We start from the raw sequence: 15,603 nt of genomic DNA on the forward strand, positions 1-15,603 counted from the left end.
CGAGAGAAACTGGTTCAGGTTTAGGACAAGAGGATATTTTTTAATTCTCCCTTGAATCTAAGATGGCTGGGTCTATGACTCATATCTTGGGCTTACAAACTCATGCAGGTGTGGGCCCAGAGAAGCTTGAATAGCGGGAGGAAGGGTTTTGAGATGAGAGTCCTGGTTCAGGTGGAGATAGGAAGTGAAAGAAATAAATTGGCTGCTGGAAAGTTCAGGCTCTTTTAAGTCTGCTTTTACATGCAAGAGAAGAAATGAAATAGAAGAGGTGACAGTCCTTCCATGACTGAGTAATAACAGAGCTTCTACCTTATGTAAACAGGAAGCAAAAGACCAGGAGGAAAACTTAGTCCAGAATTTTAAGGATTAATAGCCTGGTTCCATAGTAAAGTATGGTTCTGGCAATGTCTCAGGCTTTGAATGATCAGATTAGTAACTCCTCTTCCCTTGGGAAGCTGCCAGGAGAGTTTGGTAGAAGGTGGAAGCATATGGAGAAGAGGCTCAGTAGTCTCTGCTCCTTAACAAGCAAACCAAAAAAGCACACTGTGTTATTGATTTACTTGTCTATTTTCCCCATAGATTATTTTTTATATCTTATTCAGATCTATTATCTCTGGACCTGGTGGGACTATTGAAACATTTTAGAAACTCTATAAAAATGGTTAGTTAATGAACAAATGAATTATACAGAAGTATCTTATTTGTCTAGGCAGAAATCAAATAACTTTCAAAATATGTAACGGGTGAGCTCTGAAGAAAGTGAGTTCCCCATCACTGGGAGGAATTCAGTAAGTTAGATAGTCACTGGAGTGAAGCATTATATGTTTAGCTGAATGGGATTATCTAGAAGTTTCTTTCAATTCTTAAGAACCTGTGACTGGATGACATGTAAACCTTACTATTTGGTAAAGATGGTTCAACAATGATTATTCATCATTTGGCAAATGCTATCCTGATTGTGGCCATAATACCTATAAGGAAAAAAATCCAGAACTATAAAGAGAGTTTTGCAATTCTTAACATAGTTTATGAGAGCACAAAGCTGCCAAGGTGGGGGTGATTTTGTTCTTGTAAGATACCACAAGAACCAGACTGCATGTGAGGGGATTTAGGCTTGGAAAGGTCCTGATACTGAAAGGCTATCTACTTCTGGAAGTGTCTTAGTCTGTTTAGGCTGCTGTAACAAAACACTATACACTGGGTGGAATATAAACAACAGAAATTTCTTACGGTTATGGAGGCTGGGGAATCCAGGGTCAAGGCACCAGTAGATTCAGAGTCTGGTGAGGACCAGCTTTCTGTTCATGGATGGCTGTCTTATCACTGTTAACCTCACATGGTGGAAGGGGTGAATGAGCTCTATGGTGTCTCCTTTATAAGGGCACTAATCTCATTCATGATGGTTCCACTGTCATGATGTACTCACCTCCCAAAGGCCCCGTGTCCTAATATCATCCCATCCCATTGGGGTTAAGTTTCAACACATGAATTTGGGGGGAACACAAACATTCAGCCTATAACATGAAGGCTATAAGGATTTCAGGGCAAAGGAGTACATATTTTCCCTGCTCAAAAATTATCCTTTTCAGATTTGGCAAAAATCTGAAAAAACTCTGATTCACAAGTAGTAAATAGTGAGCTTTTGTTTTGATATGTAAGAGCATTTATATAGAGAGCATGGTATTATTAAATAGAACTCTGGCTTGCCAGAGCCAGGAAAGACTTCAGTTGTGTAGCAACAGAATTATCACAGAATGAATGGTGTCTGTATAGTGAAAAAGACTGTTTTCAGTAACCTCCTGACTTGAAGGCAAATTCTCTTCCTATCAAAAGCCAGAGAGGTATATGATTCTTGAGTAGAACAGAATGTGTGGAGAGAGAGAGCAAGGAAGAGAGGAAAAAGAAGAAGAGGAGAGGAAAGGAGGAGGGGAGAGGGAGGGGAAGAGAGATTGAGACCACTCTCGATTATAGGTAAGTGCAGTGTATAATTTTTCAGAAACTTTAAGGAGAGCACACGCTATGAGTGCTATCTTTTGCATGGATTTTAGTAGTACTTTAAGAACAACAGCAAATAGAGTTGTAGAAATATAGTTGCATAGGATTCTGCAGAGAAAATTTAAAATAAGAGTACTGTAAATGGAGTGATCAGTATTTCTCTTCAATTAGTGCATTGACTTTGTATCAAAGAAGAGCCACTGGGCTTTTAGCTGGTTTGGCATGCGGACGGTGAGGGGTACAGCAGAGGGTCAGCAGAGAACACCTGAGGAGAATAATGAAGAAGAAGAGTTGAACGGGACCAGGACTCTTGGCCATATCCAGCTGTGGTTTCCACCAATCCCTTGATGAGAAGAGGGACTTAACTCCAGCACCATGTCTGTAGTTTTTAAAATTGTATTAATAATTTTGCAAGTTTAGTGATTCTAAGTTAGTCTTTTTATAAATACTATGAATTTTCATATTAAAAGAATCATTCCAGATAGAAATCTAACTTAGATGAACCCTATCTGACAATTGCCCCAAATATTTTGTTTCTCAGACTAGATAGACTAGAAATTCCTCTAACAAAAGAGTGGCTTTGTCAGACTTGTTTCAATTCTGATGTGTTATATATTGCATATATCTATATATTCTGCCTTATTCTCTGACTTTTACATTTCTAGGATTGGAGTGGGGGTGTACAACATTTTGTTACCCGATTTTCAGAAAGTCTAAATATTATGTAAAAAAGTGCATACCTAGACACAAATAAGTCTGGTTAGACAACATTTTCAACTGAGGTGTGTGCACATAGACATTTGTTGCAATATTGACATAGTCTAGAACTGTCCTTCATCTTCTGAGTTAGAATCTCCAGAGACAGGGTTCAGGCATGTATAATTTGAAAAACAGGTCCCACTGATTTTGATATATATTCCTAGTTGAGAATTAGTGATCCATAGCAACACTTGAAGTGGGGGAGGTTAATTAGGAATATGAAGAAGATAGAGAAGAGATTCATTGTGAAAGACCAACATATACATCAAAATAAGAAATATAAGTATGATTTTAGATATAATGTGTTCAATAAACTGTATGTGTTATACAAGAAACTGTTTAAAGTGGAAATCTGATGTCAAATTCTAGTTCTTTCTAATGAAATAAGTGACTATGATAATATATTTTGGTCTGAGCTGCATTTATTTATTTGTTTGTTTATTTTACAGTGTCTTGACTATACCAATAATTTTCTGCATGTCGTATGTTCCTTTACATAAGGAAATTGGATTTTTTGGAGAGGTGATTCAGTGTCTGCATGTGCATTTGTTCATAACTCATGTTAAGATAGTCTTGTCAGTCATATTTCTGAGAAAGCCCACATTTTCTTTAACACACTAACATTTCTGCTTTGTGATTCAGAAATGTCTATATTGTTGGTATACTCTATACTCTTTCTTTCTCTCTCTTATCTGAATGTACAGTGTTTTGACTAGTTGATTCTTTGCTCTAAAGCCCAAGTTTTCAGTTACATTCTAGTAATTGGGAATTTTCTTTTGGATAGAAAAATAACTTCTAAATTAGAGCCTGCACTGAGAACAGATTCCCTGTGGAGCCAAGCATGAAATATCGTAATAATGAAGACATTTTAGTGTTCACTCTTTGCTAGGCTCTCTGGTAAGCAGATTAATTCATTTCATCCTCACAACAGCACGATGAGGAAAGTTTTACTATTATTGCTACTTTAAATATGAGGTAATGGAGGCCTGTATGAAGTCCTGCAGTTGATGGAGGCCAAGATTTGAACTCAAGCAGTCTAGTTCTTACCACTACCACACGCTGACTGTCAACTGCAAAATTGTAATTATCTGCTAGCAAGTTAATTAAGTAGCCTCTGTAGTGGATGTTTTTGACCCTCTTGACCCATCTCTGATTTTAGCTACAGAGGTGGTGGGCAGCCCCTGGGGGGCTCAGAAGCAGTCTGGCAGCATCCCTCCCATCTCAAGCCATGTCCATGTGTCTTTCTGCTTTCTTCCCAGGGCCTTCTCTGAAGTCACAGAGGCTGGCTTGGTCCACCAGCCAATACATTTTGGAAAGATGAGGTGTTAACCCCCCCAATGTGCAACCACAGTTAGTTGATAAATGCCCTAACCCCATGACATTCAGACAGAGAATTCTCAGAGGTTCCAGTGGAATCAAGTCCTCATTGATTACAGTAGCTTCTTTTCATTCCCCACTCCTGCTTCCTGAAATCACTTCCTGATCAACTACATGAACCCAAGTCCCTGCCTCAAGTTCTTCTTTTGGGACAACCTCCTTTAATTTTGTTGGAAACAAATAATTGTAAACCACCTGTTACAAAAGGATTTATTACCTGACAGTTAAGTTCACTCACTTTCATAGTAGAGAGTTTGGTATTTTGAATTACTCACTTAATGCCACAACTAGAAGTTTATGTAGTTGGGCAATGTGAAATATTATGGTCACAATGGGTGAAAGGCAGGCTTTATATTCAAAGTGAGAGAAGAGCGATTGTGAAAGAGGATGTGTGAAATAAGACCATTTGAAACTTCAGCAACAGATGTATCGTGGATGCAGCAGCTTTAGGAAAATGTACATATGTAACTTGACGATTTGGAAATAGAACTACCCATGCTTGTGTATCTCTTGGAAAGTTTTCATATATCCCCAGAGGGATACCCAGTTTGAGGACTAATTCTCTAGAATACTTTGTGCACACACACATATACACATCCCAAACTAAAACCAAAACAAATAAAACTAAACACAGGGTATTTGGGATATAAATATAGGAAACATAATCTACTCTGTAATAATCTACTACGCCAAAAGTAAGAGGAGGTGACTTTCATGGGGGCGTCTGAGATTTCTTTTGATTCTGATAAACAACACGAGAACACAGAATTCACCAAAATTCATTTTCAATGAACATTTATTGCATACTTTCTGTGTGCTAGGGATTGTTTTAGAAACTTTATACCCATTATCTCACTGAAACCTCACACTAATAGTCCTCTAGGGTAGGAATTACCATTACAATTTGAATTGAAATTTAGTTACATGCTAAATTCACATAGTTTGGTTAATGGAAGAATCGAGTTCCTATCCAGATATCTGATTTAAAGTTCCATATCTTTACACGGATATCACAAGACTGAAAAAGAAATCTATCTAGAAATTGAACAGAAATACAAGGCTTTTCCCCTCCTCACAACAAAATACACTTGTCTAGTATTGTGTTGACTGAAGTTTTCCCTAACACCAATCCCTACACCCCCACAACTATAGATTAAATTAGGTGTTTTTTTCTTTTGTGTTTCTGTGACAACTTGTACATATACTGATTAGAACATTTACTGCATTTTACGGTAATTATTTTCTTACCTGCTTGTCTCCCCTACTAGATTGTCATTTAAGGAAAGAGCTTGTGTCTGAATTACCTTCATAATTATCTTCATAATCTAGTGTCAAGCACAGTGTCTCGCATGGAGGAGGCATTCAGTGACTATCTATTGAATGAATGATTTTACAAATGACTGAAAGTAAAAGGGTGGCCGCTTCACCCATATCACACTAAACTAGATTATTCCATACTCCTCCTGAGCCTGCTGCTGAAGACTTTCAAAGAAATTTTAAACTTTTCCAGAACTTTCCAGAGAGGATTTTTCATTTCCTTATTCCTGAGACTGTAAATCAAGGGGTTGAAGAGTGGAGTCACCATTGCATAGAACAAGGTCATGATCTTTGGCATCAAGGTAGAGTGGCGGGATCCAGGGCTCACGTGCATCACCATAATGGTCCCATAGAATAGCAGCACCACAGTCAAGTGGGACCCACAGGTTGAAAAGGCTTTATGCCGACTGGCTGCCGAAGGCAACCGAAGCACAGCAAGTAGAACCAGGGCATAGGAGCTAAGGATGAAAAGGAAGCTAAGGAGAATGATGAGGGAGCTTAGGGTGTAGCTGGCAAGCTTGGACATGGGAGCAGGAGCACACGAAAGGGTCAGCAATGGGCCTGAGTCACACACAAAGTGGTCAATTGCGTTAGGGCCACAGAAAGGCAGTTGGGAGATGAGAATAACAGGTACCAGATACCAGAGAAAGCCACACACCCAACAGGAAATCACTAGGTTGAAACAACGTTGCCCAGTCATAATCGTGGCATAATGCAGAGGATGACAGATGGCAAAGTATCGATCAAAGGCCATTGCTGAGAGAAAGAAGCATTCAGTGGAACCCATGGAAAAGAAAAAGTATAACTGAAGGAAGCAACCAGTGAAAGAGATGGTCTTGGTCTCTGAAAGGAAGTTGACCAGTGTGTTTGGGACAGTGGAGTTGACATACCAGATCTCTAGGAATGCAAAATTCCCCAGCAGGATGTACATGGGGGTGTGGAGATGCTGGTTCCAACACACAGCGCAGATAATGGCTCCGTTTCCCATGAGAGTCAGGAGGTAGCTGATGGAGAATAATATAAACAGGACGCCCTGAATCTCCCTGCTGCAGGGAAAACCCAGAAGGATGAATTCACTCACTGACTCCGAATGGGATCCTGATCCAGAGATGTTCATTTAGTCTGTAAGCTGTGCTGCAATGAGACATTATCACCATGACACCAAATCCAAACAACTGAGCATAACGTACGAGGCCCTTCATGATCCGATCATTATCTACTTTATTTAACCTCGTCTCTTTCCCTGTGTCCCCTTGAGTCCTGTGCCCCAGTAAGAATAGTTGCACTTCCACCAAATGACATACTGTTATCCTGTTCTCCCTACCTAAGATGTCTGTTGCTTCTTCCTTCCTTCCTTCTCTCTTCCTCTATTTTCCTATCCCTTCTGGATCCCTTCTGTTCTCTTTCTCCTTCTTTTTACTTATTTATTTACTTACATTTTTTTCCCCTGGGTAACTTGTACTTGCAGTTTATGCTGTTCAGTAATTGCCTGCTTCATGAGGTATGGCTGGACTCCACTATCATGTACTAAGTCTTTGTTCTGCCGTAGCATCCAATGTATCTGTGTGTGTGAACTTACTGTACTATGCCCTGTCGTAACTGGTCACTTTTCTATCTCTTTTCAGTCTGTGAGCTTCATGAAAGCAGAGGTTGTATTTTTCAACTCTATATTACCAAAGCCTAGCACAGTGCAGTCCACTTCATAGGCAAGCCAACATATTCGCTGAATCAATATTAAACAAACAAATCATTATTTTTTAAACTAGAGGGAATGAGAAGTAACATTCTAAAAGCTACAGTATTTTTATGCATTAAAGAATTTCCACCTTATTATTCATATAATGGATTTTTTTTGTATGTCTTAGTATACCTACTAGACTATAAACCTCTGAGAATAAAGGCCAAGTGTTAATCATCTTTGATTCTTTTTTAGTATCTAATACATTATCTTGTAGTCAGTATGTAGTTTGTAATTGCTTGTTAAATGAATAAACCATTATTTATGTCTCCAACTGAGTCTTAATTGACTTAACTTTTCATCTGGAGGCCTTAGTCATTTCACATATGCGAGGCAAGTACCATTCCATTGGACCTTGAAGCTGGGAGGGAGGTCGTGGGGGCAGATGGGAGCAAGAGCATGCCAAAAAGAGGAGGTGGTGGACCAGTATGGCGTGAGATTAGAGTAACCAAATGTACCTGTTTCCCTGGGACTGTCCCAATTTTAGCTTTGAGAGTCTTGTGATTCAGGAAACCTCTTAGGCCCACGGAAAGAGGGAGGGTCAATCATCCTATATGAGATCCTGAAGTTGACTCAGCCTACCTCAAAAATGAACATGCACTGGTCCCCTTGGGTCCTATTGAAGTCCTTTCCTTTCTCTCTGTTGTCCACAAAGAGAAAGGAAAAGGCCCGTATATGAGCCATGAGAGTATTGGGAGGACACAAGAAAGTACTGAGAAGACCCTGGGAACAACAGCAAGGGGCTGCCCTAATTGCTTTCCAGAACTGCCTGATGCCCTGTGCAGCCGAGCACTCAAATTGTCCACTGAGGACACACTCTGGATGTACAAGCCATGTGGAAACACATGGTCAGAGTCCTAGGGTGGATAGATGTAGCCTTGATATTCTTTTTTTCCCTCAGGACTGAATTACTCAGTAGTTGCAGCACTTTTGGACCCAGGAGGTTTCCTTTGAACAACTCTGCTTATCTCTCTTCTTACAGTCCCTTCAGTCCATTGCTACTTTAATTCAGATTTTTCTAAAGGTATTATTAGAAGAAAAAGACTCTATGAAGCTCTTGGAAAAGAGGAAATATAACTGGAGAAAGCAGCGAGTGAGACAGATTGGCTCGGTATTTAAGAAGAAATAGGGGCTGGTATTCTGATCTAGATTGATTTTCCAAAACATTTAATGATTTGGTTTCTGGTGATCAATCCAATGAAGAAAATGTATAGCAACCTATGGAAAAGAAAGACCTAAAATAGTTTAATTTGGTTTCCTCACTTAAGGTAAAGAAACACTGTCCTTCACTTTCCCAAGGAGCCTTCTGGTATTGGTATTAAGTACACTTGCGTCCAGTACCTCCTTCAGAAGAACTCTGAATTTCTCCCTGCCATTACCTTAGTTTGGCCAGGTTTTCTGCCTGGGTCTGCTTCTCCCAGCTTGCAGTGAATTCATGGAATCAATTTTACTAGATAAAAGCATTACTGTAGGGACTAGCCCGGTGGCACAAGTGGTTAGGTGCACGTGCTCTGCTTCGGCCCAGGGTTCACGGGCCCTGATCCTGGGCGCACACCGACGCACTGCCTGTCAAGCCACACTGTGGTGGCATCCCATATAAAGCAGAAGAAGATGGCCACGGATGTTAGTTCAGGGCCAATCTTCCTCAGCAAAAAAAGAGAGGAGGATTGGCATCAGATGTTAGCTCAGGGCTAATCTTCCTCAGGAAAAAAAAAAAAACATTACTGTAATTTCCCCAGCAATGGCTGCTTATGGGTTAAGCAATTATATATCTATGGAAGTAAAAACAAAACACGAAGAGCTAACATTCTTGTTGTTTTAAAATGCATTTATGAAACATCCCCAAACTAATTTTCTCTTCCCAATTCTGTAACCTACTAGGACTTCCTCGTGGATGGTAATTGTTTATTGTAGCTTTCGTCTTCAGTTCTATGTCTCTCTGGAACCCTGTAAGGATGTGTAGATACAGCTCCTAAAAAGGAACCAGGGAAACAGTACTTTTAATCTTGTTTAACACATTTTCTATGGATTATTAGTCATAACTGAACTCTTATTTTCAAAAGAGAGCATATGGTAACTTACAGCGTTGTGAATAAGCTAGAAAAATTAATGTTTTAGAGAACAGATTCATCTGTGCTTATCTCAATTAATGACAAACACTGCAACTTTGCCCAGGGATTGAAGCTATTTGAATTTTGTCCTTCAGATGTTTTACCAAGAACAGCAACAGAAAATCAGGATTATTTCTAATCCTAGAAATAAAGGATGGGGACATGATGCGATTTCTGCATACCTGGGAGCTATGCCCGAGAGGAACTATACCAGCTGTGTCCTTTCTTCTCAGCCTCAGTCTCAAAAGTGTCGATTCCCAGGACTTCATTGGAAAACAAACCCCCTTTTGTACAATTAACTTTGTATGACTGCCAAGAGTCTCGTCAGGGGAGATGTCTGGAAGATGATGTAGATGAGACTTTGGGCGTAGTTTCCAATTTTTAATTTGGAAGAAAGGCTTCAAGTACCACCTATATAACAAATTTAATCTAGAAATGGAGTTCTGGAGAGGAATCTTTTCTCTATCTATTTTTGGTCCATATTTCCAGAGATTTGGCCCCTCGTGTATTTCAAAAAGTGACTGCTCATCTCAGTAGTCTTTTGGGCAGGCTAGTCTCCCAGGCCAGCATCTGCCTTTACCTTATGTGATTAGATGCCTTCAGGAGAGGAACTTGGAAAAATAAGTAGTTGTGTGAAATGAATACGTGGCTGTGTCTCCCGAACTCAAAGCTAATTATGATTTGTCCTTTACTCTGTAAAACCAAGGTTCCTCTAGGGAACTGTGACAGTCATATAGTCAATCCCCAGAGAAAATGCTGTAGAAAATAAAAAAATATGCTTCTCTTTTGTGAGGAAGAAAAAAGGGACTTGGCCAGCCTGGTGGTGTAGTGGTTAAGTTCATGCGCTCCCCTTCAGCAGCCTGGGGTTCACTGGTTCAGATCCTGGGCACGGACCTACACACTGCTCATCAAGCCACTCCTCATGCTGTGTCAACATCTCACATGCAAAAAAAAAAAAAAAAAAATTCAGAAGAAGATTGACAGAGATGTTAGCTGAGGGCCAATCTCCCTCAACAACAACAAAAAAAAGAAGAATGGGACCACTTAAAGAATATGAGACCTTTGTTTTTAATGCATAAAGTGAATCCATCATGGTACATTTTTGGTTTTCTTCAGAATCAATGTTCTAATCTTATTAGCTTAGTACTGTCTTAGCATGATGAGTTTTCTCTTAAGATTCTTGAAAATATTCCCAACATTCTTCTAAGCTTTTGTGTGTGTGTGTGTATATATATGTGTATATATATAAAATACAGATATAATTTTTGATGAGTATAAGGGACCCAAATAACCATATTCCAAAAATATTTCCTCTAACGTGTTTCCTACATATTGCTTTAAGATCTCACCATCTGAATGACTTTTTAGAGAAATTCTGGAGTCAAGTATAATAACACAATAATATAGTCAGTCTATTAATGTCTATTTCTATTTGGTATTGAGAGGTAAATCAAAAAAATCTTTGAAGTTTAAAGCATTTACAGGTCATTATAGTGCAATGTGGGGAGCTCAGAGCATCAAGAGTCAGTTTGAGGTGGCAGAACCACAATATGTCCATGGTGATTGGGAATGGAGGCACAAAAGGTAGAGTAAACTGGAACCAAAATGCATTTTCACTACTTAATAACTTTGTCTAGAATCAGTTTTTTCCATCTTAATGTCATCTGTGGGAGGCATGCTATAGGTTGCCAACTATTGGCTTTTATACTGTCCAACTAGAAGTATTTCCACATTGTAATGAATTGAGGCAAGTGTTTCCAAACTTTGTGCACATTGTGGTGGGCAAATTTTCCACTCTGCTGGAGATGTTTTTATTAGCATCAAGTTTACAAAGATGTTTTCCATTCTATTTCACAAGTTGGGAATTTTCACTAGAATTTTCTTCTGCCTTAGTGGACAGAAACATTGGGCATATAGATTTGTTTTCTATGATATTTAGTTTCATTTTAGATGACACATTCCTTCTTCTTGCTGCTTGGAGAAGCTACTGTTCTCCACCATTGGAGTTAGCAACCAGGAGGCATTGCTTCTCTTCTCCATAAGAGCTAGGGTCACCACACTTTTTCAACACCCACCCCTCCCAGCCCTAACAAAGGAAGAGAGAGTTAATAACCTGAACATATTTTTTTAAAAGGCTAATATCTGCTTTCCTAGTAACTATGCCTCATGAGGGAACCAAGAGCTTCTTCCATTCCATTTGGAATTGATTTAAAATTCTCTATCATTTATCATCCTCATCACTTAACACCAGGTGTATGTGTCACATTCTGGTTAATGGATATGAAATTATTTTTTGGAGAAAAGATAAGTAACCATCCAAAAAAAATACAATAACTAACATTAAAGATTCAGTGGACTTGGGACCAGCCCCATGGCTGAGTTGTTAAGTTCGATGTGCTCCTCCTTGGCAGCCCAGGCTCGGTTCCCAGGCATGGACCTACACCACTTGTCAGGGGCCATGCTGAAGTGGCAACCCACATATACAACAGAGGAAGATTGGCACAGATGTTAGCTCAGAGTGAATCTTCCTCAAGCAAAAAAGAGGAAGATTGGTAGCAGATGTTACCTCAGGGCGAATCTTCCTCAGCAAAAAAAAAAAAAAAAAAAAAAATTCAGTGGATTGATTTGACAGCAGAAGGGAGGCTAGATAGGAAAATAAATTAACTAGAGACAACATGAGAAGAATTTGTACATTAAAGAATTCTGGATAGACGAATAGAAGAGAAAAAGGAAAGAGAAATTAAAAGTGGAAGTCTGACATTAGTTTAATTGGCAATTCTGAAGAAAAGAAGAGAGAGTCAGATAGAAGCAATACTTACAAAGATAGTATTTGAAAAAATTTATAGATTTAGTTAAGCACAAAAATATACCACTGCAAGGAGCTAGACCAACACATTCCAAGCATATAAATACAAATAAACTCATACCTATACAAGTTATATTTAAACAACAGAAATTAAGGACAAAAATAATAACTGAAAAGGAACAAAAGAAAAAAAAGGTAATAGATTACCTTTCCAGAACCATTAGGCAGAGAATTGATTTCTCAACAGCTACAGTTGAGAAATCTGTACAGAAGACATGGAATTATGTCTTGAGTGTTCTGGGAATAGGAGGGAAACTGCCAAACTAGAGTTGTATCAGCAGGAACATCATCTGTGAAGGATAAGACTAAAATAATAACATGATAAACAAAAGCAAAATGGAGAAGGGTGGAAGTACACCCTTCCTAACTCTGAAAAATATGCAAACCTTGTGTTTTGCATCTTTATAGGCAATTATTAAAACATCTAAGTCTGAGAGTTTTTTCATAAACAATTTATGATAAGCCCACTATCTGAAGTCTGGGTCTGTTTCTTCTGTCTGAGGTGTTGGTTGGCTCTCGTGCATGGCATCTTGTTTCATTGTATATTGTGATAGGTAAAATAATGGACCCCCAAGGATGTCTATGCCCAATCCTCAAAATAACATATTCAGAAGCTGTCAACCTGCTACTCTGCATGGGGAAATGGCCTTTGCAGATATGGTTAAGATTAAGGACTTTCAGCTGGGTAGAGTAGCCTAGATTACCCAGGTGGGCTCAATGTAATCAATCACTGGAGTCCTTAAAGCAGTGGCCCTCTCCTGGCTGTGGGAACCAGAGATGGTGGTGTGAGGACTGGACTCACCTTTGCTGGCTGTGAAGATGGATGAAGTGAGCTACCTGCCAAGGAAAGTGGGCAGTCCTTAAAAGTTGAAAAAGGCAAGGATACAGATTCTCCCCTTGGGCCTCCAGAAGGGAATGCAGCCCTGCCTACACCTTGACTTTTAGCCTAGTGAGACCTTGTCAGATTTCAGACCTACAGAACTGTTATGATAAGTTTATTTAAGTCACCAAATTTGTGGTACTTTGTTACATTTAGTAGTAATAGAAAAGTATACAGTTATCTTTGGTTTTGTCTGGTTATTGCCCTTGAAAAGTTATTTATGGGGATTCTCTAAGACCTGGAAGGAAATGCCTTTCTCCACAGAGGAGTTGGGTTTGTGCCTATCAGGCACCAAAGGACACTATTTGTTAGGGATATCCTTAAGCAAAGGCAAAATCTGAGGTTCCCAATACGTATACTAAGGCTGCCACCTTTGTGAGGGCCTCTCTGTGGCCCCAACTTCTCAAATATTTTTTTTTCTCTCCTTTTTTTTTTTTCTATGCCTCTGCTCATTGTCAAGGCAACTTTCCCTAGTTCCCTGGAATTCAGTGGGCAGCAGGCTTAGTTCTGTTTTCCACTTATCCTGAAGATATATCTTCTTGTGTCTCAGCTTAAGATGAAGAGTGTCTCCTACAAGCCTCCCCATCAAGGGAAGATCTTGAGCCTTAACTTCTGTCTCCTTTGCAAAGCTTCTGTGATGAATCCTAAGTTTGCCATGATTGGTAATGCTCTCAGGCAAAATGAAGGCTTAGTGCTCCAGTGTTTTGCTTACCTCTCTGGGTTCTGAATTACTCAAAGAATCCAGCATTGTTGTTTCCTTCTATTTCATTAGCTTTTTGATGCTTTTTTTCTATCTTTTTTTTCTGTTGGTAGGTCTAAATAATTTAGTTGTCTATTACTAGTAGTTAAGGCAACTCCTGTCATTTCTACTTCTAAAAGAAAAAAAAATTAATTTTTCATTTTCTCTTCATTTCTACTACTTTCACATTAATCCATGCTTTAAAATATCTAATCTATCCATTTATGCCTATATCCTTTGCCAGTGAGCTAGTGTAAGCTACTAATGGTTCTTTTTTGGAAGACAACCAGTCACCTGCTTTCCACCCAGAGTGGTATTATAAAAATATTTATGAAATAATTTTAGTAACCTTTTAAAAATTCTTTCAAATTCTTTCCACCCTTCTTAGAATAAAGACAAAACTCCTCACCATGACCTATCAGACCCTGCAGGGTCTGACTTCTGGCTTCCTATTCAAACTCATCTCATCTCCTCTTTGTTCACCGTATTTCAGTCACCACGCAATCGAAAGTTGGCCCCTCTCAATGGCTCTTTATCCATTACCTTGTTTTATTCATTCATACCAGTTATCAAAATCGCAATTATTTTGTGCACTGTCTGTTTTCCATATAAGCATGTTTACTCCATGAGGAATAGTACCTCTTCTATCCTGTTCAAAATCATAATCACCTCAACCATTAGCACAGAGCCTCACATATATTTGAAGCTCAATAAATATTTGTTGAATGAAAAAACAGGTTCTTTTGAGCCTATTTCCATAAGATATTAATAGGCATTAGTGAAAGAAGTTCAGTGTTGAAATAAATGTGGCAAATACTAGTTTGAATAAAGTTAAATAGGTCTGGTTTTCTCTAGAGTGTCTCAGAGCCTTTGCTATGCGAAGATGCATGGAGAATTTCCCAAATGAGATGGTGGTATGGTGACATGATTCCCAAACTTATTTGAACCCAGAGGGTTTGTTTTCATTTTCATTTTTTTTCAGAATAGTTTTCAGGATTGGTGTTGCATGGAATACAATTTGGAAAATGCTGTCCGATACCTTCATTTAGAAGGTTACAAAATTGCCTTCCACTGTTTTCTATAAAAGTTTTATATGTGTATCCATTTTCTTAGCTGCAACTAGGAAGTATGTATCTTAACTTTTTACATTCCTCGCATAGAGGTTGCTCAATAACTATTTCTTGCTGATGACAATAAATTTGCAACCAATATAATTAGATATTACTATATTAAGAAGTATTATCAAAAACTGAGAAACTAGACAGAATAGACGAGAATACCACGTTAAAGAATAATAGAACAACCCCACTTAATGATAGTGTCAAGATTTGTTTGTCTAAAATTTACACAATGGATCCTAGCAGCCCTTGGATCAAGAAACATCGCAAAAAGTGTGCCTTTCAGAGTCTTTGTGTCTCCTTGACTTGCCTGATTCCAGAAGTTCTATAATTAATCAGAAAAGACAGACCAGGTTCATTTTCAGAGTTGTCACGTGTCAAAGATTGCTGACGATTTGTCTGTCTAAAATGTCTTTATCTTTCAAAAGTTAGAAACAGGAAGATCTGTATCTATAAGTCAAGACTGATTTATATCTGGGGACTGAGAAGGCCCCATTCATCCTGGGCAGTATGTATTTCAAACAAGAATCTGAAAGATCTGGCCTACTTTGGTGAGAGAGGGCATGGCAGCAATCTCGTCTCCAGGGCAAACCTTTGGCTGCGGTGCGCTTCTCCGATTAGAGACTGAGATCCTTTCTGTGTGCCCAATATTTGCATCTGAAAGTCTGTGCAAGCTTCAAAAAGTGAAGTAGAGCAGTGAATT

General features: G+C 38.9%; 1 protein-coding gene across 1 annotated transcript; it reads right to left on the minus strand.

Moving 5' to 3' along the window:
• Positions 1 to 5,578: 5,578 nt before the first annotated feature.
• On the minus strand, positions 5,579 to 6,565 carry LOC131405529 (olfactory receptor 11G2-like). The gene has a single exon (XM_058540509.1). The coding sequence runs from the start codon at positions 6,563 to 6,565 to the stop codon at positions 5,579 to 5,581; it is 987 nt and encodes a 328-aa protein (XP_058396492.1).
• Positions 6,566 to 15,603: the final 9,038 nt, after the last annotated feature.

This window comes from Diceros bicornis, chromosome 5 (genome assembly GCF_020826845.1).
Source record: "Diceros bicornis minor isolate mBicDic1 chromosome 5, mDicBic1.mat.cur, whole genome shotgun sequence".
NCBI lineage: Eukaryota > Metazoa > Chordata > Mammalia > Perissodactyla > Rhinocerotidae > Diceros > Diceros bicornis.

Bases quoted from the DNA above. Each gene is read 5' to 3' on its own strand.
- LOC131405529 (XM_058540509.1), bottom strand. From the start codon at position 6,565: ATGAACATCTCTGGATCAGGATCCCATTCGGAGTCAGTGAGTGAATTC.